The sequence below is a fragment of the Diabrotica undecimpunctata genome, chromosome 6 (genome assembly GCF_040954645.1).
Source record: "Diabrotica undecimpunctata isolate CICGRU chromosome 6, icDiaUnde3, whole genome shotgun sequence".
NCBI classification, from domain to species: domain Eukaryota; kingdom Metazoa; phylum Arthropoda; class Insecta; order Coleoptera; family Chrysomelidae; genus Diabrotica; species Diabrotica undecimpunctata.
In genome coordinates this window covers 72,153,266-72,179,555 of record NC_092808.1, presented here as the reverse complement: position 1 = coordinate 72,179,555, position 26,290 = coordinate 72,153,266, and the positions used below count along the sequence as shown (strand labels likewise).

The 26,290-nt window shown below is 31.8% G+C and overlaps 1 protein-coding gene across 2 annotated transcripts in view; it reads right to left on the bottom strand.

Moving 5' to 3' along the window:
* Window positions 1–11,317, bottom strand: part of LOC140443488 (protein spitz-like) — a 692,772-nt gene extending 681,455 nt beyond the window's left edge. Inside the window, exon 1 of one of the 2 annotated variants that reach the window (XM_072534798.1) lies at window positions 10,898–11,317. In XM_072534798.1, the coding sequence (XP_072390899.1) occupies window positions 10,898–10,919 (22 nt within the window). In that variant the 5' untranslated portion in view covers window positions 10,920–11,317. Of the gene's footprint in view, window positions 1–10,793 lie in introns of both variants that reach the window. The other variant, XM_072534799.1, reaches the window with a different exon arrangement.
* Window positions 11,318–26,290: the final 14,973 nt, after the last annotated feature.

Genomic DNA, 26,290 nt, shown 5'->3' with positions numbered 1-26,290 from the left:
AATTTGTTTTTTTCTGTGTGACTTTTCAGTGGATATTGGCAACCATTACATGATATTCTTTTCAAAATTCATAATGGCAAATTTCCCTTTAAACTTTAAAATAAACCACAAAATATCTAACGACGTTAGTATTAGTACAGACCCATTGGTCAGTGTGAAACTTACGTCAGGAATTTTACATACTTCATCAAGAATATAAAGGACATCACACCAAGACCGAATGATTATACTAGTGACTGCGTTGACGTATTATTCATTAAGACTAGGAATAACTTTCAAAATTTTGCCCATCTGCACAGAGAATAGACAAAGTATTCGGAGAGAAAGAGATAGATGAACGCCGGAACTCGACTACCTGATTTTTAAATGTAATTTACAGGTCGAGATTATTTCTCTTTCTCCTACTAAGATAATTTCTGATAAATTTGCTGCGCATCAAGTGGGCGTGCCGATTGTAGGATTTTCAAAGTCCTTCCTAGTTTTGACAAACTGTATTTCTATTATTTACTAAGTTGCTAGTTAATGTGGTATTTGATAAATTGCATTGTTAGCGCAATTTTCAGTAGAGATCACATAGCTATTTACCACTGTCTTACCACAAAATATTTCCAGTGAGAAGGCGAATTTTAGAAGGATACCGATGAAGTGGCAATGGGACGTCTCTTGGGTCCGTAGTCCGTATATTGCCAACTTTTTCACGTAAAAATGCAAACAAGCCAACCAATTGTTTATAGACTTCCATGTCTATAAATTTCATTCTCTGGACAGAGAATAGTAATAATAATAGAATTCTCTGAAAAAGACATATCGTCTGGACATTAAAGCATAAGAAGTAATGATGTAAAGCGAGAATATACTCGGGAAGAAAATTTCCGCCATTTTCAAAAAGCCGCATAACAAATAACACAAAGCAAAGTGTGGTGCCGCCATGAGAGTTATTAATGAAGATCCGGTTTTACCTAATTTAAATTTGTTACTTAGACGAGACTTGGCTAAACGCTGGTCAAACCAAATCCAAAGTATGAGTCCACAATTCGGTAACATCTCAAAGCGTTTTTAGATGGACCTTACGCGGTTAAAAATTCTGCAGGTAAATGTTATACGTGCTTTTTCACATCAAGTAAATTTTAAAATAAGCATATTTTCAAGAAAAGAAAGAGACTAATAATTTATCACATTGGCGGTGAAGATGGATTTGTTCCAGAAGCGTTATGGGTATTCGAATAAAAAAGGGGGTGTAATATAAAAGAGAAAAAGTATTAATACTATTCTTCTTAAAACATAATTGGATGCCTAATTGGATTACATTGCTTTCTGGCGATGTTACTCGTGGAATTGCATCTTAATTGTTAAAGAGAAGGACTGGTGAATATATATTATTAAACTTGTGATGTATCTCATTTATGTGCTACTTATATACTTGACGTATCAAATTACAAAACACGACTGAACTGAAATACGAGTATACTGAATGAATAATGTGTCCGACTGCTGGTCTGTTTATGATTATATAACATCGAGCTGTGACGCTTTGATTCTCATTATTTAGTTTAAAATAACAATCAATATTGCTGATCCTGCGGGATCGAATTACGTACGCTCCAGTTTTCCAATTCAAAATAATATTAAGTAATTAGGAAAATATTAAGTATTTATGATAAAATTAGTTATAAATTCTAATATCTTAATATCTCATCACGAAGAGACGGGAAATCTTTTGAAAACTAGTTCACAAATATACTGCCCGCATTAGAAGAAAACTGCATCATAGTATTGGACAATGCGCCTTATCATTTCAGAAAAATGAAAAAAATTATAACTAATATTTCAAGAAAGGCTGATATCTAAGCGTGGCAGAAATAAAAAAATATACGTAGGTTATGAGGACTCAATGTTAAAAGTGCACCTATTACTTAACTATTGTTAAGCAACATAAGCGACGATATAACAAAATACATTATTGATCAAATGGCAAAAAGCCAAAACAAAATAGTTTTAAGGCTACATTGTGAGCTCAATCCGATTGAACTTATCTGGGCAGAAGTGAAAAATTATGTAGCAGTCGGAAACAATACTTTTAAATTTGCAGACATGAAACAAAAATTGTTATGATGCAATGAATAATATTACTTCAACTACATGGGATAAATGTGTGCAAAACGTTGAACAAAAAAAAATAATTCTAAAATGTGGAAGTTGGAAACCATAATAGAGACCCATATCCAACCAATAATAATAAATCAAAGGAAGCAACACATGTAGCTCCTCAGACTGTGGATAATTTAAATGGTATGTTTTTATGTGTTGAAAAACTTATGATGATGCTACCTTTTTTTCAAAATATTTCGTTATGTAAGTATATCTTAGTAATGAATATTTTATTTTAGCACATTTTTCTTCAATGGAACATTAAATTTTCTTCTTCTTCACGTGCCATCTCCGCGACGGAGGTTGGCAATCATCATGGCTATTCTGATCTTAGATGCTGCTGCTCTGAATAGTTCAATTGATGTGCATCCGTACCATTCCCTCAAGGTTTAAATTATTAATTACCATTAAATTTTACTCACAGTTAAATTTCAAGAAATTGTGCACATTCTTAGTTTTAAGAAGGAAATATTTTAAAAAATCATATGATATACCTTAGTATGACCCTGTTTGGCTATCACATGCAATTGTTGACTGTTGGGAATATGTATTATGAATGAGCTGTCGCTGTTTAAGGTTACATATACACTCAACTATGTATAGAGGACAGTGTTAAAACTATCGTTTAAGAAATTAATAATAATTATGGTCATTTATACAACATGGATTTACTGGCCACTTTTAATGAAATTCAGACTTAAAAAAAAAGGGACAATAGCGCTAAAGTTACCCATCAAACTCATTGGAAATTAATTAAATAACCACAGCTTAAAAAGTCTCCTTGACACAACATATATCCTATAAGCTTTAGCAGATGTGTACCTTTACTATGTTAAGCTTGAGCGGTTCAAATTTTGGGAATGACTGCGGCTAGTGCCGCTACCAGAAGAAGTTTTAGTAGATATGATTTCATACACTCCGCAAAAAGAAACCGACTGGGCGATCCCGTAAAGTTACTTTTATAGTTCATAATTTTAAATTATTGAACCTGGACCTGGTATCAGCTATCTACTTTGCACTACCAGTCTAAGAAAGGTCTTAAAGAAATAGAAATAGTGACAAGTGAAAATGGTATTGTAGTCTGATGGTGATGGGATCTCAACATCTTTTCTGACCCAAATGAAGTTTTTTTAATTTAAGTATTTTGTTTATAAACTTTAAGTTTCTACTTTGTTTTTTATTATTTTGAGAAAGTAAAATATTTTTTTTGTTTATTTGTTCCCGAAGATGGAACATAAATTATTTATCTAGAATTAGAAGTATAATATTAGTATTGCTAGTTGCCTGCGTACTACCCAAATATTTTTTCTTTATGCTATCCTACCAGAATAATCATTACACAATTTTCAAACACAATATTTCAAGACACATCACATATTAGCCACTCATTACAATCTAACTTTCATTTAGCAGGTTTCTATATCCCACTCAGTATACACAGGACATTTTATCCATCTATCCTAGTTAATTTATTAATAACCCAACATCATACATGTATCTTCCATTTAATTTACAGGTACCAAATGTTAATTTATAGCATAAAGGGCCTTATCATTAGCCCTTTTATCCTCGACCTATTAAGAAGGTACATGTATTGATGCTTGCATACTTTGGATTTAAACACTTTAAGTCCACATACAATTGCTTTACAAGGTTAAACATAATTTTCAGGGTATATTACACTATAATCCCAGCATATTGAAGTTTCCTACTGTTATAAGTAACTATAAAATAAAATTTTTAAATTTCTTAACATATTCATCTAACAGGTTGTTGGCTAGTGTCACATTATGACCTATACTCTAAGTTACATTGACTGCTTTGCTCATACATCCCTTCAAAAACTGTCATTTTAATTAGTTGCCATCTAGAACCCATTTGTTTAAGGGTCAGCAGCAACCTATAGTAGGAGGCCATGTAGGTTATCTGAGAAATACTCAAACATCACAACATATTTTTAAATAAAATGTAAGATATATTAAATTTCGTACAATCTAAAGGGCTTTTTCCCAGGTATTTAATGGCTAACTCATGTGCACCGAGTAAGTATTTAATCGCATTGCTTTTTCAACCTTATACAAAATTTTACCTTTATGTTTGCTTTAAATTAAGTAAGTGGAAATAAAAAATTTATTTAAAAGTCCTTTATAAAAGGTATATAATTAAAACTCCCAATCGGGCTACATCACAAAACGTTTTCGGAATCTATATTCCATCATCAGTGTGTCTTAAAAGTATATGATCACTTTAATTAAAAAAAAATGAAATTTAAAATTTTAACCAAGGTTAATACAAAATATGGTTAATACTTACTAAGTGTACATGTTTGGAGCCACTAAATATTTGGGTAAAAACCCGTTAAATGTTATTAATTTGAATTTAAGTTACATTAAGTATTGGATCTTATATGTCATGATGTTAAAGTTACAATTGGAATTGATAACATGGCAACGTAAGACTCCACAGGAGGTTGCTGGTCCTGAGACAAAATGTCTACGACGACGTGTTGATAGCATTTTATTGAAATGACAATATTGACATGTTAGGACGGAAGTCGGAACAAAGCAGTCAGTGTGACTTGAGGTATTTGTCTAAATATGACAGTAGCCAGCAATATTTAAAAATTGAATTACGTTAAGAAAATTGAATTTTTTTTTATTAATGTAGTTGGACTAAAGTTTGGTGAAAGTCAGTCGACTTACATTAATTAAAAAAAAATTTCAATTTTCCTTACGTAAATTTAGGACAAATTCATAATTCAAGGAACAACATTGATGGTTGCTACTGTTATTTTATTAACTTGTTACCTTGTAATGTTAGGACTTCCGTCCTAACATGTCAATATTGTCATTTCAATCAGTTGCTATCAACAAGTCCTCGTAGACACTTTGTCTCAGGACCAGCAACTTACTGTAGAGTCTTACGTTGCCATGTTATCATTTCCAATTGTAACTTTAACATCATAATATTTAAGATCCAATAATGTAACTTAAATTGAAATTAATAACATTTAACGGGTTTTTACCCAAATATTAATACCCAAAATTAAATTTCATGTTTTCCTTAAATTAAAGTGGTTATATACTTTTAGGACATACTAATGATGGAATATAGATTCCGAAAACGTTTTGTGATGTAGCCCGATTGGGTGTTTTATTTATATACCTTTTATAAAGGATTTTTAAATGAATTTTTTTTATACATGGTACACAGCTAGCTACAGGAACTTAGTTTCCTTGTGGATAAGTGGAAATACTTATTCCAGGTAACAAAACACTGATGGTGGGCTTTTTAGTCCGAAAACGTTCTGTGATGTAACCCGAAAGGGATTTTAAACTATATACCTTTTATAAAGGATTTTAAATAAACTTTTGCAATTGATGATATACAGCCAACTAAGTACATATTATAAATTATTTTATCCAGATTTAGCCATACGGCTCATACTCCCTCTAAGGGGAAAATTCACTCATTCCAGATACCTAGAGTATCAAAAGGATTAAGCTCTGGTGGGACTCTTTCCGTTTTACCGATAGGTGACTTGATATGCTGGAGTATCTCTCAAAAATTTTTGTACACATCTTGACGTCGCGAGGAGTACAGCTTTCTGCATGGCCTTAGAGAGATGTTCATTTAGACCTAGCTGTTTTGTGTTCTTTAAGATTTTTTTGGGAATAACACCAGTAGTAGATAGAATAATAGGTACTGTCTACGTACTTTCCATTCTCCATTGTCTCCTGATTTGTATTTATAGATCTCTCTACTTGGCGATCTTTTCGTTGTATTTACACGCATTTATTTTATTATTATTATTTTATTATTAAATAAGTAGTTTTAGTTAATATTCAACAAAATCTTAGATTTTGTTTTGGTTTTGGTACTTTTGGTACTTAGGTCGTTTGTTGAAAACCGAATTACTTAACCGAAGAACTTTTTTGTTCTCGAGAATTTTCCGAATTACTTATCGAGAACTTTTTTGTTCTCTAGAATTTTCTTTTCTTTCATTTTTCTCAAAACTATTTTAAATCAATTATTGGTCTATTTGTAATCAAGGCATTAATCTTGACGAGAACAATAGCTTAATACCTGTTTACCTGTCCGGGTAGGTAGTTTTTTAAGATGACTCAATGTCACACCATTACTGATAACTAGACTTCGGCAAATATGCATATTGCATATTTTGCATATTGTGCATATTTTATGCAAATATTTCATATTTTGGCATATTTGTATAAAAGTTTGCATAAAGTGCATAAAAGTTCAGATTTTTATACTGTATTTGAAAATTTTTAAACATACCAATTTATTTCAATTCTTGTATAAAATTTTGTAGTCATTTTAATCAAGAAATGATCTAAGTACGTAATCTCTACAGGTACAAAACATTTACAATTTCAAAGAAGATCAATTTAAGTAGCCCTCAACATTCTTAGAAAGTCTCGGTCACTGAGGCATTCAGTTATTGGATAATCGCTAAGGGTTCGCTCATTTGCATTTTATGATCTAATCCCCAAATCTATTTACAATTTATTGTATCTTAACAGCAGGTAAACGGCTAATAGTTTTGTTCCTAATTTAGGGATTTTCCAAAATCTCCCAGTTTATTGAATTAGGTACCTAAACATTTCTAATTTGATGCTCAGATTTGTAAATCATTTTTGTTTTGATATTCAAAGCGTAAACACTCGTTGTGCGTAACAAAAAGGAAGATTGTGATTTTATAATGCCTAAAACAACCAGTGCTTCAACTTGGATTAAACCTTATAAAGAGCTGTCTATGGATATGGGAAAAATCTACTGTTCAGTCTGTGGCAAAATTGTAAGTATCTAATATTTTCTATTAAATATCTAATATTTCATACATACAGGGTGTTTCCAAATGACACTTACAACGTTTGACTGTAGATACTTCTCGAAAAATTGAACAAAACGATATAGTTAATGAGAGGTCAAACTTATTTACTTTTCGAGATACAGGGTGTTAAAATTAAAAAAAATTAAATTCTTTTAGTTAATAACAACAATAACTTTAAAACCAATAAACGTATTTACTTGAAATTTAGTACTCGTAGGTTGTTTTTAAATGAAAAATAGCTTCCTTTAGTGAGAAAAAATTGTCCATGGTACAATACAATGGTGTGTATTTAGAAAAATTTTTCACCTTTACTTTTTTTTATGAAGTCAGCTATTCTAAAACACAATTATTTTTATTGTAATTGAATTAACAAAAAAAAAACTTTTGTTGAATTTTAAAATAAGTTATATGATGTACTAATGGTTAGTAACAAAAACTAATTTGTGAATTAATACTGCATTTAAAACACTTAGCGAGTGTTTTTTTTTTCCAAACCAGTTATTTGATTAACCAAAAACACCTTGTATATTTTTATATTTTAAAGGTTGGGTTAAAATAAAGGTTTTTATTTTTATTTATAGATAGCATGTGAGAAGAAATTTCAGATAGACCAACATGTGAGAACTGCTTCAAGCATTTCAAAAAAAGGAAAAATAGGAGGAAAACATCAAACTTCAATGGCTAAATGTTTCCAATCTACTTCAAAAAAATTAGATGAGCAAGAAACTTTTAATGAAGACTTGTGTCGCGCATTAGTGTCTGCAAACATACCGCTTTCAAAATTAGCAAATGTAAATTTTAGTTCGTTTCTAAAAAAATATTGCAAACTTAATGTTCCAAGTGATCGGTCTCTAAGAAGAAATAATGTGAACGGGCTATACTCGTCGGTGTTAATTAATATTAAGGAAGAAATTGCAGATAATTATTTTTACATATCTGTAGACGAAACCACTGATTCCTCAGGAAAGTATATTGCTCATTTATTGATTGGTGTTCTTAAAGAAGATACCTTACCAAAATCTCATCTTATTTCATGCCAGCAACTTGAGAAAACAAATTCTTTAACAATTTCGTGTTTTATACAAGAAACATTAGCAACTTTTTTTCTTCCGACAACTATTCCTTCTAATAAATTACTGCTTATTTTATCGGATGCTGCTCCTTATATGGTGAAAGCAGGACAAAATTTAAAAATATTTTTCCCAGATTTAATACATGTTACTTGTGTAGCGCATGGATTAAACAGAGTTGCAGAGGAAATACGAAAAAAGTTTCCTCTTGTAAATACCATGATATCCAGTGTCAAAAAAGTATTTCTTAAATCTCCTATAAGAATTCAACTTTATAAAGAATTGCTACCTAACATTCCTCTTCCACCACATCCTATTTTAACGCGATGGGGAACATGGTTAGAAGCAGCTAATTTTTATGCAGATCATTTTGTTAAAATAAAGAACATAATTGATACGTTAACAGATGAAAGTTCCCAATCTCTTTTGGATTCTAAACAAACTTTTCAGAGTAACTTGCTTTAACAAGAACTTTCATTTATAAAATCAAATTTTAGTTTTGTTCAAAAAACAATTACTCAGTTAGAATCACCAAAACTGTCATTGTTCGAAAGTACAGCATTAATAAAAGAATTTGCGTCATGTTGTCGGAACGTTAGAGGTAATATTGGAAAAGATATTTTAAAAAAATTTGAAGCTACTATGGAAAAAAATAAAGGTTACCATATTCTTTCGGAAGTAGTCAGTGTTCTAGCTGGAAATATTTCGGAAACAATTAATTTAGAACTAAATGTTTTGGTTAGTTTGAAAAATGCTCCCGTTACATCAGTTGATGTTGAACAAAGTTTTTCCATATATAAATATATGTACTCAGACAGAAGCCACAAGTTTTTGTTAGAAAATTTTGAACACCACTTGGTCATTTATTGTTACCATAATTCTAAATAAGTTTATTCATACTTAAAAATGATGTAGTTACTTAAAATAAATGTAAATCTTAATGAATAGTAGGAAATATTTAGTTATGTACACTTTTTTTTTTAAATAAAATTGTTACTATTTTACGATTTTTTTATTTATTTGTATGCATATTTTGTAAAATATTTGCATATTTTCGGGTAAACACGTGCATATTTATGCGCATATTTTCTACATTTTTATTTGCATATTTGCACGAAAAGAATTTCTTTTATAGTAAGTAAGTAGTGACTGTTCTACTCATTTTTCCTGATTCATATAAATCTTATGCCGACGCCTACAATTCAATATTAAAAATATCAAGTAGAAAAATAAATAAATTGTAAAAAAGGCAAATAGTAATCTCTGTATAATTATTTACAATATACTTAAGTATTATTAGAAATAATAATATACTACAAAACTTTTTATTCCGGTAAAAAAAAGTTAGGTTATAATATTAAGTATATAAATTTTCGAACAGAAAAGATCAATATATTATAGTGAAATCTAAATAAGAAAACAACAGCAAGACAAATAAATATGTATATCTTATGTAGAATTGTCATCATATTGAGCTTCATTACAATTAGTCATAAAATTACTTCGAAAATTATAGATAATCAGTACCGACCTTAAAATCATTTGTGTGTAACCTTATCTAAGGTTACTTCTATTTGAAGATTTTGACAGGTTACATACCTACCAGTTTTTACATATTATCGTAAAAAGATGTGTCAATACTTTTGAAATGTTTGTATGTAAATTAAATTTGTTTTAAAGATGTAGGAAAACAAGGTACTTAATATATTTACTTTGTACTTAAGTAAAACAAATATTTAGTGTTAGGGTATTAACAAATTAACATACACCTTTTGGATTCTAAAAATAAATTCAGAGCAAAACTACTAACAACATCATTAAACCTTTCAGTATTTTTATTATAAGATTCCTAAATTTAGTATGTAATACTTTGTCTAAATAATCTAACAATATCAACTTTTGACTTTTAGAATCATTTAATTATTTAAACGTAGTTGCTGAATTTCGGCACCCTTATCAATCACTTCGATATGATATTTCTTTGAAGACACATAATATCGATCATTAATCTATCTTTACATATAAATACAATAAAGTGTGTAAGATGTCGGAATTTTTTATTCGTTTAAAAGGCCTCTAGATTCAGGAATTAGGCTGTATTTGAGTTATGGCCTGGATTATGTAGGGTTTGTGGGCTGCTGTGGTTTAGTGTAGGGTTCTACAAGAAACAGTCTAACAAGGCCAAATAAAAAGATAGTAATATTGCATAGGTGAGAATGAAAAGTGGCTTCGCAACGGTTAGATTTGGACTATGTACAGAAAAATTGTCAGATTTGGAAAAGGTTAAAAAACGTTACCAAAAAAATGTTAAAATGTTACCTATAATAGAATAACCAAGTGTTTAAAATGATTTAATTTATATGCCAGTAAAACAGAAAAACAATTAAAAATGAGATTCAAGTTATCCAAAATCACGTTCCACTAAAGGATTTACATAACGAGGTAATAAAATAAGACACATGGTAAATCAGTACAATACGATTTGTCAGTAAATAGACATGTTAACTCAATGCACATACTAAGTATGTATCTCAAAGTTTTTCGTGTAAAATATTAATATAAGTAAATACAATACGATAATTACCTTTTTTAAGAAATTTTTGTTTTTAGAGCATGAAACAAATGAATATTTTTCAAACGTTTTAGGTAATTATAGTTTTGACAGCAATGAAGAAATCAGTTTTTTACAAAACAGGTTATTAAAACGCATACCAACATACCTTGCTAGTTAACTTAATGCTTTAACAAAATACAAGCCGTTTAAGGCTCTAAAAACAAACCACATATTTAAGACACCCACGAATACACTAATAAATATACGTACATTGAAGAGTCTTCAGAAACATGAAGGTGGTCCGATGTTCACATTTAATAAAAATTCCATAGCACAACGTCTGTTTGTAAAACTCATTACACAAAAGAAATATCCAACCTATTATCTAGTTACGTATCACAACGTGATGGATGAGAAAAAAATTAAATTTGTGGACAAAAAACAGTATCACAACAACTTATGGGCAGACGAGTCTCGATAATCAGTTAGAAAACCATAAAAACTCAACACTATTCGAAATATTGTTTATACAGTGTAGTCGATAAAGTAAAAGAGACAGCCGTCTAATTTCATTTGTCGCGAAAAACAGTTAAATTTGCGAAAAATCCGTTTACTGTGAAGGTGAGTAACGGAGCTCAACCGCACCAACATTAACAAACCGTGAACATAGACTGAAACTGGAGGATCAAGAGAAACGAGAAACAGCAAACAGCATGCCATGACTGAAAGCCGAATTCGTACGACGTTCGTGCTTCCTGTTGCCGATGTGCATAATTATTCCCCAGATCTTCAGACGCTACACAGAACGTCTTGGGAAATCGACATATGGCATCATTATTATAGAAAAACTATTTGGAATATTTAGACACTAAGAAATAAGAATTTTAAAAGAAGGATAATTATATATATATATATATATATATATATATATATATATATATATATATATATATATATATATATATATATATAATATATATATATATATATATATATATATATATATATATATATATATATATATATATATATTATATTCATTATATTCATCAATTAATTCATTATAAGAGAACAAGTGTATACTTTATTTTGATAATATATAGTCAAACGGAAATTAACAATTAGGAAAGTGGCGTACGTAACACCCCCGCAGCACACCCCGAAGAGTGGAAGAAGCAGCAGGCTCAGGGGCGCGACCTAAGAAAACTAATAAATATTTTTAAAACTCTAAAAATTGAAACGCAGAATGAAAGGTTACATTATTACCGAGGGCCGAAAGACCCTCAGAATAAACAAAAAGCTTCTTTTGAATGAGATATTTAAAATTAAAAATCACACTTAATTTTCTCTTCTTTTTCACCCCTGTAACTTACTAAATTAAACATTATATCCGAAAAAATCATTAAAAACATTATATCCGAGGATCCGAAAAAAATGAATGCATTTAAAAAGCATTGACCCGAAATTTTGCGCCTGCGCTCTTAAATGAGTGAAAAAATTTATACAGTGAACTATATTACGGAATTGAAAGAAAACAAAAACACGTAAAAATTGAGTTTGGTTCTTCATATTAAAAAGATAAATTTTAAAATTGATAGGATCTATTTATTATAATGTTGTGTAACTATAACTGTAACTTATAGGTAGGTTGCAACAGAATTATAGCTAATGCTACAATAGGTATAAGAGTAAATGATAAGATAGCAGGGAGGTTCGAAGAGGACATCATAAACGAAAACGGGGAATAGCTGATTAGATATCTTCATATCTATAGAACTATATAACCTAAAAATCACCAACTGATTGTATAGGCACAAAGAAGCCATAAATTAATATATATGGACAGAAGAAACGAAAATATTTAAGGTAATAATATACTATATAATATTAAAGTAAGACAGCAGACTCTGCCGAAAAATTACAGAACTCTACAAAAAGAGAAAAACAAGACAACATGGAACTATTCTGAGAACAATCAATAAGGGGACGCTATATTCAGATTCTGGATAACAAAAACTAATACAATTTGGATTTAATAACAGGTGCAGAAAAATATAAAAAAAAATATCAAAGATACCGCGTTTGAATCACTAAAAAAAAAAGATAATATAAGGAATGAACTACACAATTTCGAAATATCTGAAATAAACGAAAAGAAATTCGAAAAAAAAACAAAAACAATACTTATGTGCAAAATTGCTAATAGTTGTGCAATAAGCACAAAAAAAATTAAAAAGACTTAAACTCATAGAGAAAAAGCAGATAGATAAAAAGATAAATAATAAAAGTATGAGTATGGGTGCAGAAAAAAAAAAAATAAATCACAAAAGAGACAAGAATATATTATATAACATAAATATTTAATAAAGCGCACAGAGAACTATGCGAAAACTATTATCAATGGGAGTAGTATACAGAAAGAAATAGAACCAGGGGCGGATACACAAGGGAATAGAGAAATCCCCCCCCAAGAAGGTCAAAAATTAAAGAAGACCTATTATTTATGTATCTTATGTAGTTTGGATTTATCTTTTTTATTTCTTTTGGTTGGTATTTCATTGGAAGCTTCCCCCAAGTTGGAGGTTCCCCATAAGTTAGAAGTTCCTCCCAAGGAAATATCTAGATCTGCCACTGACTAGAACAGACAATAAAGGGCAGAATCGATAACGACAAGGCAGACTTTACGGCAGGTAGGATAATAAATATACTTCATTTAGACATTGGACGAACAGCTTCTTTAAAAGAAAAAATCAAACAACCAGAATATATATATATATATATATATATATATATATATATATATATATATATATATATATACTACTCTCCAAAATTAACGCACCACCTCAAATGAACCATGATTTTGAAATTATATTTCTTCGGAATCCTTAATCGGATTTCGATGATTTTTTACTATATTAATGTTTTTGAGAAATGTCAATATTTTCCGATATACGGGGTGGGGTGTAAAAATAAAGTTGTGTTTATTCATCTAATTTTACAACACCCTGTGGAATCTATTAATGACAAATGCTTGCTCTTGTTAATATTTTGAGATAGCTTCATCCATTCTTAACATTTTTGTAAAAAAATCATCTCGATATCTCTATTATCAGAAAAGAAAACTACGTTCATCAACACGTGATTTTCTACTCTCTAAAATTAATGCACCACCTCAACTATACCATAATTTTTAAGCTCTTTTTCTTTTGAATCCTTAATTAAATTTCGATGATTTTTTTTGCGTTGCAGATCTATTTCTAAGTAATTACTATATGAATGTTTTCTGGAAAATGTCAATGTTTTAACCATATACGAGGTGTAAAAATAAAGTTGTTTTTCATCATATTTTGCAACACCCAGTGAAATTTATTAAAAGGAAACGCTACATCTTATTAATATTTCGAGATAGCTTAATTTTTTTAACAGTTTCATTAAAAAATCATCGATATCTTGATTATCAAAAAAGAAAATTACGTTCAAGTCCTAACGTGATTTTATTGAATTGTAATACTCATTAATGGAAGCAGTTAGTTGGCTATGAAAAATCATACACAGTGACAGGGCAGTTTTAGACAATATTGTTTACAATTCATTGAATTTTTTTGCCGTTTTGCGTATGTAAGTTAGTTGACATGGACTGTATTTTAAGAAATCTGAGCCGAGATGAATGTGTTCAGGCAATTACTTTAGCTGATGTAGGGTTAAGTTATCGTGACATAGGCTTGATCACTGATAAATGGAGGTATTGCTTATATAGCTCAGATAGACGTGTGAGAGTTATTCGACGGCCCAAAAGAACTCTACGCACAGTACAACATACGACTCATTACTTTATTCAATGGAGTAGCTGCAATGGTTTGGGGAGGAACATCTCTTACAGCGAGAATGGAGTATACCTTTACGAGGAGGTTTCTTAACAAGTGAAAGGTATATTACAGACATTTTTTTTAACCATGTAGTCCCATTTGCTCCTTACATAGGAAATAATTTTCTTTTAATGCATGATAAGGCTCGATCACATGTTGCACGTGTGGTCAGTGGTTATTTGGACGAGGTTGGAATAGAAACCATGAACTAGGCATCTTGCAGCCCTGATCAAAATCCCATAAAAAATTCGTGCAATAATATTGATCGCCAACTCAGAAGCCGACAACGACCACGTGTCTCTCTTGATGACATAGAACTTATGGTGAGAAAAGTTTGGGATGCAATTCCAAATATGCCGCTTGATTTTAAGTATGCCTGGTCTCTGTGAAGAAGTAATTAAATGTAAAGGTAGAAATACTCCTTATTAAGTGTTTTTGGGAGAGAAAATTATTAAAGATTATTGAGGTTATGTTTTCTTAGACTTAAGTATTAAATGTCAATAAAGTTTATGTCAGTAGTGTTTTCTTTGCTCTATATGTCAATAAAAACTTGTTGTATTTAAAATTATGTACATACTTTGATAATAGAGACATCGAGATAGTTTTTTACAAAAATCTTGAAATAGGATGAAATTTACACACCCTATATGAGTAAAACGTCGATATTTTTCGGAAAAAATTAATACAGTGATTTACTAGAAATAGACTTATATATAATATAAGAAAAAAGTTACCAAATCCATTCATACGTTCAGAAGAAAAATAGCTTTCAACTCATGGTACCTTTAGGTAATGCCTTAATTGTAGTCAGTAGTATATATATATATATATATATATATATATATATATATATATATATATATATATATAGGGTGGTGAATCGTCAAACGGGCAATAGGAAATTCAATGGGAAATTCTAAATTGTTGAATTCCTGCTTCCCCAATTATTTTACACCAAAAGTCAAGAAAAACTATTTGTAGAAGACTGAATTGCAAAATTTTAATTTTATGATTTATTGTTTAAAAAACAATATAGTTGATTAAAAAATTAATTCAGTCGAGGAGAAAGTAGCAAGAATAAAAATGTTGTATTCAGGCAATAGTGTGCGAATTGTCTGTTTTTATTTAGCGTAAGATATCACAGTAGACCAATTCCAAGTCATTCACCAATTTAAAGGATTTTACAAAATATTGAAAATACTGGGACGGTGACCTTTGTACCTGTTCAAACAATATTGCTGAGGTACCAAGAAATTTCGAAAATCAAAATAAAATAAATGTCTTAACAGCAGTTGTAGAAAATCCTAGAATAAGTTCTCGGACCATGGCAGACCAGTTTAATATTCATAATTCTACGGCTTTAAAAATTTTGAAAAAAAGTAAATTCCGTTCATATAAATTGTAACGATGCTCTGATCGTTTAACAGTTCGAACCGTGGGAGTGTCAATATTTGCGCATCCACTTCTACAACGTGACGGCGAAGTGGGATTCAGAACGGCTATTTAAGGCGTGTGAATAGCGGAATTAGACAGTCTTGTAGCTAGCGCTCTAGGCTCCCTGACTCGCCGGTGTAGTGAACCTGCGAGCCATCCCGGACAGAGAGATTTCCGTATTTGAGGATCATACTCTGTCCTTAACCAAGCGGAACCCATCGGTACTGTGTATTGAACATTACCGTGGATCTGCACAGAGCCAAGCCGGACAGAGAGATTTCCGTATTGAGGATCGTACTCTGTCCTTAGCCAAGCGGAACCCATCGGTATTGTGTATTGAGCATTATCGTGGGTCGGCTATTTAATTTCTTTATTAGTAATAATTAGTTTCTTTTCTTTTATAGACGTTCGCCGGGGAATTCAATCATCGCGGGACCCAGACGGGAACGTAGAATTCATTTTATTTTTGTTTTATAAGTATACAACGTAGAATTCCTTTTTTATTTTTATTTATTGTATATATACTAAATAGATTTATTTTTATTTCAAACCTGTGTTTTACTGAGTCTGTCGCCCCGAAAGAGCTACCCATCACAAAATTTCAATATCATCAAGAACTAAGAGAAGGCTGAGCGACGAGCGGAATTTTGTTATGAAATTTTAGAGAGGGCTAATGCAGACAGATAATTTTTAAAAAACATTTTATTTAGTGATGAATATACATTTATATTAAATAATGAACCAAATGTTCAAAATTATAGGACTTGGTCGACAAAAAAGAGTGAGGATATTGTTGAAACCATACCCAATATCGTCGAAAAATAAATGTCTGGTTAGGAATATTTAGACACAATATTATTGGACCATTTTTATATAAGAAAAATTTAAATTCAAAAAAGATTTTAGACTTGCTACAAGAAGAAATTTTACCCAGACTTGCAGAAATAGCTCCAGATGAACAAGAAATTTGGTTTCAAATAGATGGGTGCCCTGCGCACAATAAGTGGGAGTTTAAGGAATTGCTTAAAAACAGCTTTAATAATTGTTTGATTGGACCTGACTGTAATATTAAGTGGCCCCCGAGATCGGGAGATCTAGCTCCAAACAATTATTTTATCTGGGAGCATCTAAAATCAAAAATCTATTCTGACTAAAAATTGATATTGAAGCATTAAAAATGCGAATTATTGAAGAGTGTGCAAAAATAACGCCACGCATTCTGGCTAATGTTAGACAAGAATTTTACAATCGAGTGGGATACTGCTTAGTACAAAATGGCTTATTGTTTGAACATTTGTTATATTTTTATGTTTAGAAATTATCATAAATTATTTTTAGAAAGGATAACAGTAAAACTATATCGAAATTCTTTAAATTGTTGTATAACCTGAAATTGAATTGGAGTGTACTATGATATCTTGTGTTAAACAAAGATCTGGCAGTGCTCGCACTATTGCCTGAATACAACATTATTGCGATTTTTTGTGAACTGAGTACATTTCATCAATTTTATTGCTTTGTAAACAATATAATTTATTGTTTACAAAGTACTATTTATTATTCACTAGTAGTAGTAGTATTTGTGAAAATTTGAGTATTTTAGTATTTGTGTATAATTTAATCATAACATAAAAATATTGACAATTTAAATATATGGTCAAATATCAGAATCATCAATATGACCAAACGCAACATGTCATACACATTCTTGTACCTCGTGTGGCCTGACTTTAAGGGGTGGCCTGAAAATTGTATTATATTTCTACAAAATTTTGGAATACATTTAATTCGTAGAACAATTTTAACACTTGTTTTTATTACAGATTTCAGTCCTCTACAAATAGTTTCTTATGACTTTTGATGTAAAATAATTAGAGAAGCAGGAATTCAACAATTAAAAATTTCCCATTGAATTTCCTATGGCCCCTTTGGCGATACACCGCCCGGTATATATATATATATATATATATATATATATATATATATACATATATATATATATACATATATATATATATACATATATATATATATATATATATATATACATATATATATATATATATATATCATATATATATATATATATATATGTATATATATATATATATATATATATATACATATTGTTATGCTATGTAAAATTGAAAATAATATTGGTTTGCTCTTAATATATTTCAAAGTACAAAATATAATAATTCAAGTAATTTAACTAATAAACTATAAAAGATATTTTAAAGAAATGAAAACCCATTATCCTGGATGACCTGTAGTAAACAAAATTTAAGATATGCATAAATTATTTTCTTTGTAAAATATATTTGAGTGACGTGAGTGACCTTAAGTGAAATGAACAATGCGAGCGGGTTTTCCAAATAGACTTGTACAGTGAATAAGACAATAGAATAGAATATTTAAAAATTATATTTCTCCGTTAGTTCTTAAGAATTTGTAGAAACCGATTAGCATGTTAATAGTTTTTAGGAAATTTATAATTGTAGGTAAAATTGTTGTTTGTTATCTAACTGGTAGATGGGGATAAGTGTGACGAACTCTGATTTGAGGAGATTAAAAAAAGTGGGATAGGTATGTAGGAATGAGAGTTTAGCTAGATTTTTGAGGGAGAAAAGATAATCAGTTGTTTTCCAAGGGTGCAAGGCAAACAGTCGTTTTTCTTTGGTGGTTCCCAAGTGATAGTAACCATTAGAAGTGAATGTTTGTGAGTTTTCTTGGAGTAAGTGTATCTGACGGAAGCTGATCCAGTAAAATATTGTAAGTTATACTTTTCTACTTATATATTCCAAGAGTCACTGTTCAGGCCGGAACGAGAGATTTAGTTTATCGAGAGGAGAAGAGGCTAGCTTCTTTTGAACGATACGTGCATTTGAAGGAGATCATTAAAGACGAGAGGCTTGCAATAATTTGTTGTAAGATTGCTGATTACCTAGGGAACTGCTAAGAATAGATATTGTAAGCTACAAGGAACAAGGATTTGGAAAACTCATCATCAGAGAGATAGTTTTTTATCATTCGTCAGTTTTTCTTTATTAACAAAGTTTTTTTTAATTGCTTTAGAAAAGAGAAAAATATTTTGATCAGGAAATTTAGAACAACAATTTTGATTTGAAATTTTAATTTATATTGTATATAACATTAATTTTTGAAGGTTCACGTACGTAGAACAAAATTTTGATAATCATTATATGAGATATTTTTTGTTGAAGATATTTGAGTGTGAATTTTATTTCAATATATAATGTTGTATCATATATGTTTTTTATTATTCCGGTATTCTTTAGACCTTACCTATCATATGTAAAGCATAGATATTGAAGCACGAATATAACCCTGAGATAAGAGAATTAAATAGTGTGATAAAATCATAATTGCATCATTTAAATAAGTTTAATTAATTAATTAATTAGCTAATTAATTGCTTGGCGCACCTCTGACTTTTAATATCACATTAACTGGCTTCCAAAACGTGGTGGCTTGAAAATATTGCAGCTTTACGTATGATGATAGGGAAAGAGATCTGGAATAAGTACAGGTGAGCCAGAGATAAAAAAATAACATTGAGGGAATTTGAATTTGAAAGTATTTTGACAATTTTTCCAGTGGATAAAAATTTGATTTATTGATTGATCGTAGTTAGTTGATAGTTACTGCTATTGAATTATTTGATTTTTATTTTCTTTACCAATCGTACATTTGATATTTATTTTGAATTATTTGAATTTTACGGATTGCATATTTGATATTTGTGGTGAAAATTTATTAAATTTGGGGAGAAATATTTGTCGTATTCTGCAATATATAGAGTGTGGTAAAATTTCACATTCGGCGGGGACAAAAAGAGTAACAAAAAGAAACAACATGTCTGTCACAAGGAGAAAAAGTAAAATGCAGGAAAGGAAGGAGGATAACAGAGAAGATGAAACATTTTGGAAGAAGGATCGGATAATGAAGGAAATGTTACAATAGTTGAGAAGAGAAAAGAACCATCAGGAATAGATAAAATATTACAACTAATGCAACTCCAGTCACAAAAAATGGAAGAGACAAAACAAACAATAGAGAAGAACCAAAAAGAAACATCACTAAAAATGGATGAAACAAAACAAACAATGGATAGAAATCAACAAGAAACAAAACAAACAATGGAAGAAAACCAACGGGAAACAAGACAAGCAATAGAACTAAATAACAGGAATATAGAGCAGCGTCTGGAAAACTATGAACAGGAAATTAAAGAATGTGTTGAGGGGATAAAGAAAGAACTAATACAACAAATAGAAGAGATTAGGTAATGAAATTAAAAATAAAATGGGAGAACAAGAAAAGAAAGTAGAAAACAAGATGAAGGAAATCAAGATTGTCCAGAAAAAGGAATTAGATCAGTTAGAAGAAAAATTTGAAATGGCGCTACAAGAAGACAGGAAAGAAGTAGAAAGGAGATTAAAGCAAAATTAAAAACATATTGCATAAATTGTAAGGGTGCCTTTATAAAACATAAAGCGATTAAAATTTTGATTGATTCTGTATCGGAGATATCGTTAATCAATAAAAAACTAGTAAAAGAATTAAATTTCGACAGATTTGTGTATAAGAGGGTTGCTTTAGTGGGTGCAAACAATAAAAAATTGACGACAGTAAACGAAGGTTTGGGAGTAAGGATCAGAGTGGGAGACCAATTCTATATTATGCAATGTGTGGTGATCGAAGATTTAAATCATGATATGATAGCGGGAATTGATGAATTGAGTGAAAAACATATCACCATTAATTTTTCGGAAAATAAACTGGAAATCAGGGCAGAACCAGACAACACAGAAGAAGGGAAGGAAACAGATAGAAAAAAAATTTGAAAGGATAAATGAACAGGAAAAACTTAAAGGAGAAGGAAGAAAAAGAAAAAGAGTTCGAAAAGAAAGCAGGTAAACAAGGTGGAGACAAGAGAAAAACAGGAAATAGAAGGTACAGAAGAATTGTTGGCAACCGACGATAAAACAGAAAGGAAGCCGGAAGAAAAGGAAGTTATCATAAGAGAAATGAAAGGAGTAGAAACGTGGTGCTCGGAATACCAAATGGAAATTGAAGATAGAGAAAAAATAGAAGAAGAAATAAAGGATGAGGACAGAGAAGAAATGGCAATTATGGACGAGAATCCAGAATTTTGTGAATAAATTTTATGGACAGTGAACACATGTGAACAAAATGAGGATGAAAGGAAAATAAAATGTGGAGAAAACCTGGAAAAGGAAATAGAGAAGATTTTAGAAAATTATGGAGATCTTATTAATGAAGAAAGCCGAGTGGCTAAAAATTATGAACATTCCTTTAAAGTTAAAAACTTAGAAAATTTTAAATCGAAAACATATCCAATCCCGTATAAATACACGCAAATCGTCGGATAGGAAATTGAAAATATGATCAAAGACAAGGTGATTGAAAGATGTGACTCTCCATATATTAACCCGATAGTATGCGTGAAAAAGTCGAGTGGTGATGTGCGATTATGTTTAGATGCAAGAAACATTAATTCGCACACAATCGCTCAATACAAAGCGCCTTTGAACATCGAAGCCATATTTGGACGAATCACAGGATCACACATTTTCTTCAAAATCGACTTGAAACACAGTTTTTGGTTAATACCTTTGGCAGAAAAGTGTCGAAATTATACCGCTTTTTCTATCGACGGAGTGGTGTACCGATTTAGGGTGGTACCATTTGGACTACAGAGTGCATGCGCTGCTTTGGTTCGCGTATTACACACAATCTTAAATAGGCATGGAGAATTTGTTGTACATTACATAGATGATATATTAATTTTCTCACCGGATTTAACAAGCCATCTACGACATATTCATACTGTTCTCAAGGAAGTTGATCAAGCGGGATTAAAATTAGATATTCAAAAGTGTCAGTTTTTCCAAAAACAAATACTGTATTTAGGATTCAAATTAGACACAAAAGGGATTAGTCTTGCAGAAGATAGAATCGAAGTCATAAATAACTACCCTAGGCCAACCAATTTAAAAACTTTGCGGGGATGTTTAGGAATGGTAAACTATTTCAAAAAGCTGATACCAGACATCAGCACAAAAGAAATACCGTTAATAGCATTACTTAAGAAAAATGTCAGGTGGAAATGGGGAACTGAACAAGAAATGGCTTTCAAAAATTTAAAAGGAGCGTTTTCCACAGCTGTAAGAGTACACCACCCAAGATATGATCAACCTTTCATTCTCAGGACCGATGCTTCCATAAAAAAATCGCAGGGGTGTTATCACAGATCCAAGAAGATATAGAGGTGCCAATCTGTTTTGTCTCCCGTGTAACCAAAACGTATGAGAGAAAATACAGCGTCACTGAATTAGAGTTTGCCAGTGTATTATTTTGTGTAAATAAATTTCGTTTTTACCTACTTGGGGCAAAATTCAACATTGAAACAGACCATGCAGCGTTGATACACATAATGAAAAATAGGCTGGTAAATAATAAAATTCATAGGAGCATTATTTTACTTCAAGAGTATGATTTTGAATTTAAATATATCAAAGGAACTGACAATATCTTGGCAGATGCGTTGACGAGAGATGAACAATTCCGCAAAGAGGATCACAAAACTCTCCACGTCGGCATGAACATAATGAGAGAAGAAGCAGGCTTATTTTCTTTGGCTCACATCAGGGAAAATCAGAAAGAATTGGATGAAAGAGAAAAGCAAAGGGCTAAACAAGAAGATAACTTATATTTTAAGAGGGTCGATGGTAAAGAACTATATGTAATCACGGAGCAGATGGCAAAAGAAGTTTTTTTAAAGTTACACTGTGACAACGGACATATTGGAAGCAGGAAGGTGTGGCTTATGTTCAGGGAGAACTACATTTGTCGACAGGACTATACAATAGCCAAAGAGGTGACTCGAAATTGTGTGACATGTCAAAAGTGTAAAAGTAGGACAAAAATGAAAACGTCACAAAAAACGTCGTAGCGCGGAAGAAACTGGATATTGTCGCCATTGATATGTTGAGCGACTTGATACCAACAACACAGAGGAATAAACACATACTAGTTATGGTGGATCTTTATTCAAAATATGTTAAATTGTACGCATGTCGAACCACGAAAGGAATTGAAATACTTCGGAAGATAGACGATTTTATAAAAACAGTGGGAAGACCAGACAACATTTTATTGGACAATGCGACATACTTTAGGAACGAACGCTTTAAAGGGGAGTTAAGAGAGGCATCAATACAAAATTTATAAGCATCCGCTATCCACAGAGCAACCAATCGGAGCGTTTTATACAAGAAGTCACAAAATTTCTACGGATTGCTGCTGAAGAACATCATCGACATTGGGACAGAAAAGTGTTTGAGATCGAGACGTATTTGAACTGTGCACCAAATACGGTTACCAAAGAGACGCCTTTAAATATAATGAAAGGAACAATGCCTACAAGACCGTGGGAAGACACCGCCCCCAGACAATACGATGAAGTGATCGAGATGGTTCAAAGAAGATTGAGACGAAGTGGAGAGAAATATCTCCAAAGGCAAGAGAGGACCCGAAGAAGAAGGCCGATCACATTCCAGAAAGGAGATAAAGTCTTAGTGAGGGCACTGAGGGTGTCGAATTTACAAAATGGTATTTGTGCTAAATTGATGCCGGTATTTGAAGGTCAATATAGGGTCAATACGGAAAATGGGGTAAATAGTTATGAATTATCGCACATAGAGACAGGCAATATACGTGGTATTTTTAACATTCACGACATATATCAGTATCATGAGTTGATTTTAATAACATAGTGAAATAATTTTATCCTGGAAAACTTATGTCATTAAAAAAATTAACAAAGAGTTTTCGGCAAATCAAATGACGGGGAGTTGTTATGCTATGTGAAATTGAAAATAATATTGGTTTGCTCTAAATATATTTCAAAGTACAAAATATAATAATTCAAGTAATTCAACTAATAAACTATAAAAGATATTTCGAAGAAATGAAAACCCATTATCCTGGATGACCTGTAGTAAACAAAATTTAAGATATGCATAAATTATTTTCTTTGTAAAATATATTCGAGTGACGTGAGTGAGCTTATGTGAAATGAACAATGCGAGCGGGTTTTCCAAATGGACTTGTACAGTGAATAAGACAATAGAATAGAATATTTAGAAATTATATTTCTCCGTTAGTTCTTAAGAATTTGTAGAAACCGATTAGCATGTTAATAGTTTTTAGGAAATTTATAATTGTAGGAAAAATTTTTGTTTGTTATCTAAATGGTAGATGGGGATAACTGTGACGAACTCTGATTGGAGGAGATTGAAAAAAGTGGGATAGGTATGTAGGAATGAGAGTTTAGCTAGACTTTTGAGGGAGAAAAGATAATCAGTTGTTTTCCAAGGGTGCAAGGCGAACAGTCGTTTTTCTTTGGTGGTTCCCAAGTGATAGTAAGCATTAGAAGTGAATGTTTGTGAGTTTTCTTGGAGTAAGTGTATCTGACGGAAGCTGATCCAGTAAAATATTGTAAGTGAAATGAAATTTATTTATGTCTTTATTAAAAGGTTCTTATTTAAATTTATTAAAAAGCAAAATAATTTATATTAATTTATTTAGCGAACAATACATAATTTATATAGGCGAACGTGACAATTAAAAATCGCGGGCGCGGTCTTCAGATCTTGACTGTCCCTCCATATAAAAATGTTGTACTTATATACGAAATCCTGATATACTAGAGCATTCGGGAACATCTAGTTGGATGATTCACCATAATTTGAATCTAGATCCTCCGCCGAAATTTCTACAACAAAACAGAATTAGTCATCATATATTTTTAGGCCATGATATTTATCATAACATTGCCCTCCTCTTAAAAGATGGTTCCTCCTGGAGCCTTGTCGGGACTGGAACCGGAGCTGTATGCTGGTATCGGCAACTGGACCCTCTTTTACAACTTCCAGTTGTATAAAAATGACAAGGGACGGTTTTCTCTCCGCACCAGTAACTATGCGGATTGCAACAGACTAACACCTGGACTTCGGTGTCTTTGAAGATCTCCTCCACCATATTTCGGATAACCCTCCAATCTAATTAGCGGCACTCCAACTTTGGCATGCCTAACTTTTGCACGTCGGACTCTAGTACGTGCTCTCTCAATTGAAGTAAGGCTTCCCATACATCTCGGTAGGTGGGTTGGTCACGGGCAGTGTCTTTTGTTACCAGGTAGAAAAGGTAACGTGATACATCTTGGAGTTTCAAGGTTTTACCGGGCATGCTGGCACCTGGCATTGAAGTTCTGCTACTCGACCAAACTTCTTTCGAAAGACGGATGCCAACCCTGGTGCGTCTTTGATACTGGCCGGGATGGTAAGGGCCAGCGAGTAGTCATCTGGGAGCGCGAGTAGATCTTGCTTTTCTTCAGTGGTAACACCATGTCTTGCTTTACCGGTACCTCCATAGGCACCCATGAATTCCTCAAACGTGAGGTCAGACACGTCTTGGACTTGGTTTACTTCCACTTCTTCATCTACGTCGTGGTCACCTTCGAAAGACGCCAGCCGGTTATGATGTACTATCATCGGCTTTCCCCTCGGAATCTTGCTTATTCGGTAGATGATATCGTTGATCTTCTCCATAATTAGGTATGGGCCTTCCCAAAACTGCTGCAATTTGGGAGAACAACCTTTTCGCTTCTTGGGATTATACAGCCATACTTTGTCGTTCTTCTTAAAGCAACCTTTTTTGGCTTGTGTATCGTACCGTTTCTTCATTCGGTCGCTAGCGATCTGAAGGTGGGAACGGACCAACTCATGTACATCGTCCATTCTTCTTCGTAATTCGGTCACATAATCTTCACCTGCTACATCTTCTCCAGGTCGACACCCAAACTCTAGATCACAAGGTAGTCGCATTTCGCGTCCGAATAGGACTCTGGCTGGTGTCTGGCCTGTTGATTCGTTAACAGCAGATCTGTAGGCCATTGTGAAGAACGAAAGGTATTGGTCCCAGTCTCGCTGATGATCGGACACCATATTTGTCAAATACTTGCCGACTGTCCTATTCATCCGTTCTACCATACCATCAGATTGCGGATGATATGCTGTAGTTCTTGTTTTCTTCATGCCTAGTCTATCGCATATTCCTTGGAATAGATCTCTTTCGAAGTTCCTACCTTGGTCACTATGTATCTCCAAAGGCACTCCAAATCGGCTGATATATTCTTGGATCAACTTATGTGCAACGGTGGCGGCCTTCTGGTCTGGAAGTGCGTAAATCTCGACCCACTTAGTATAGTAATCCATTACTACCAACATGTACTTGCCTCCATTTTCACTTT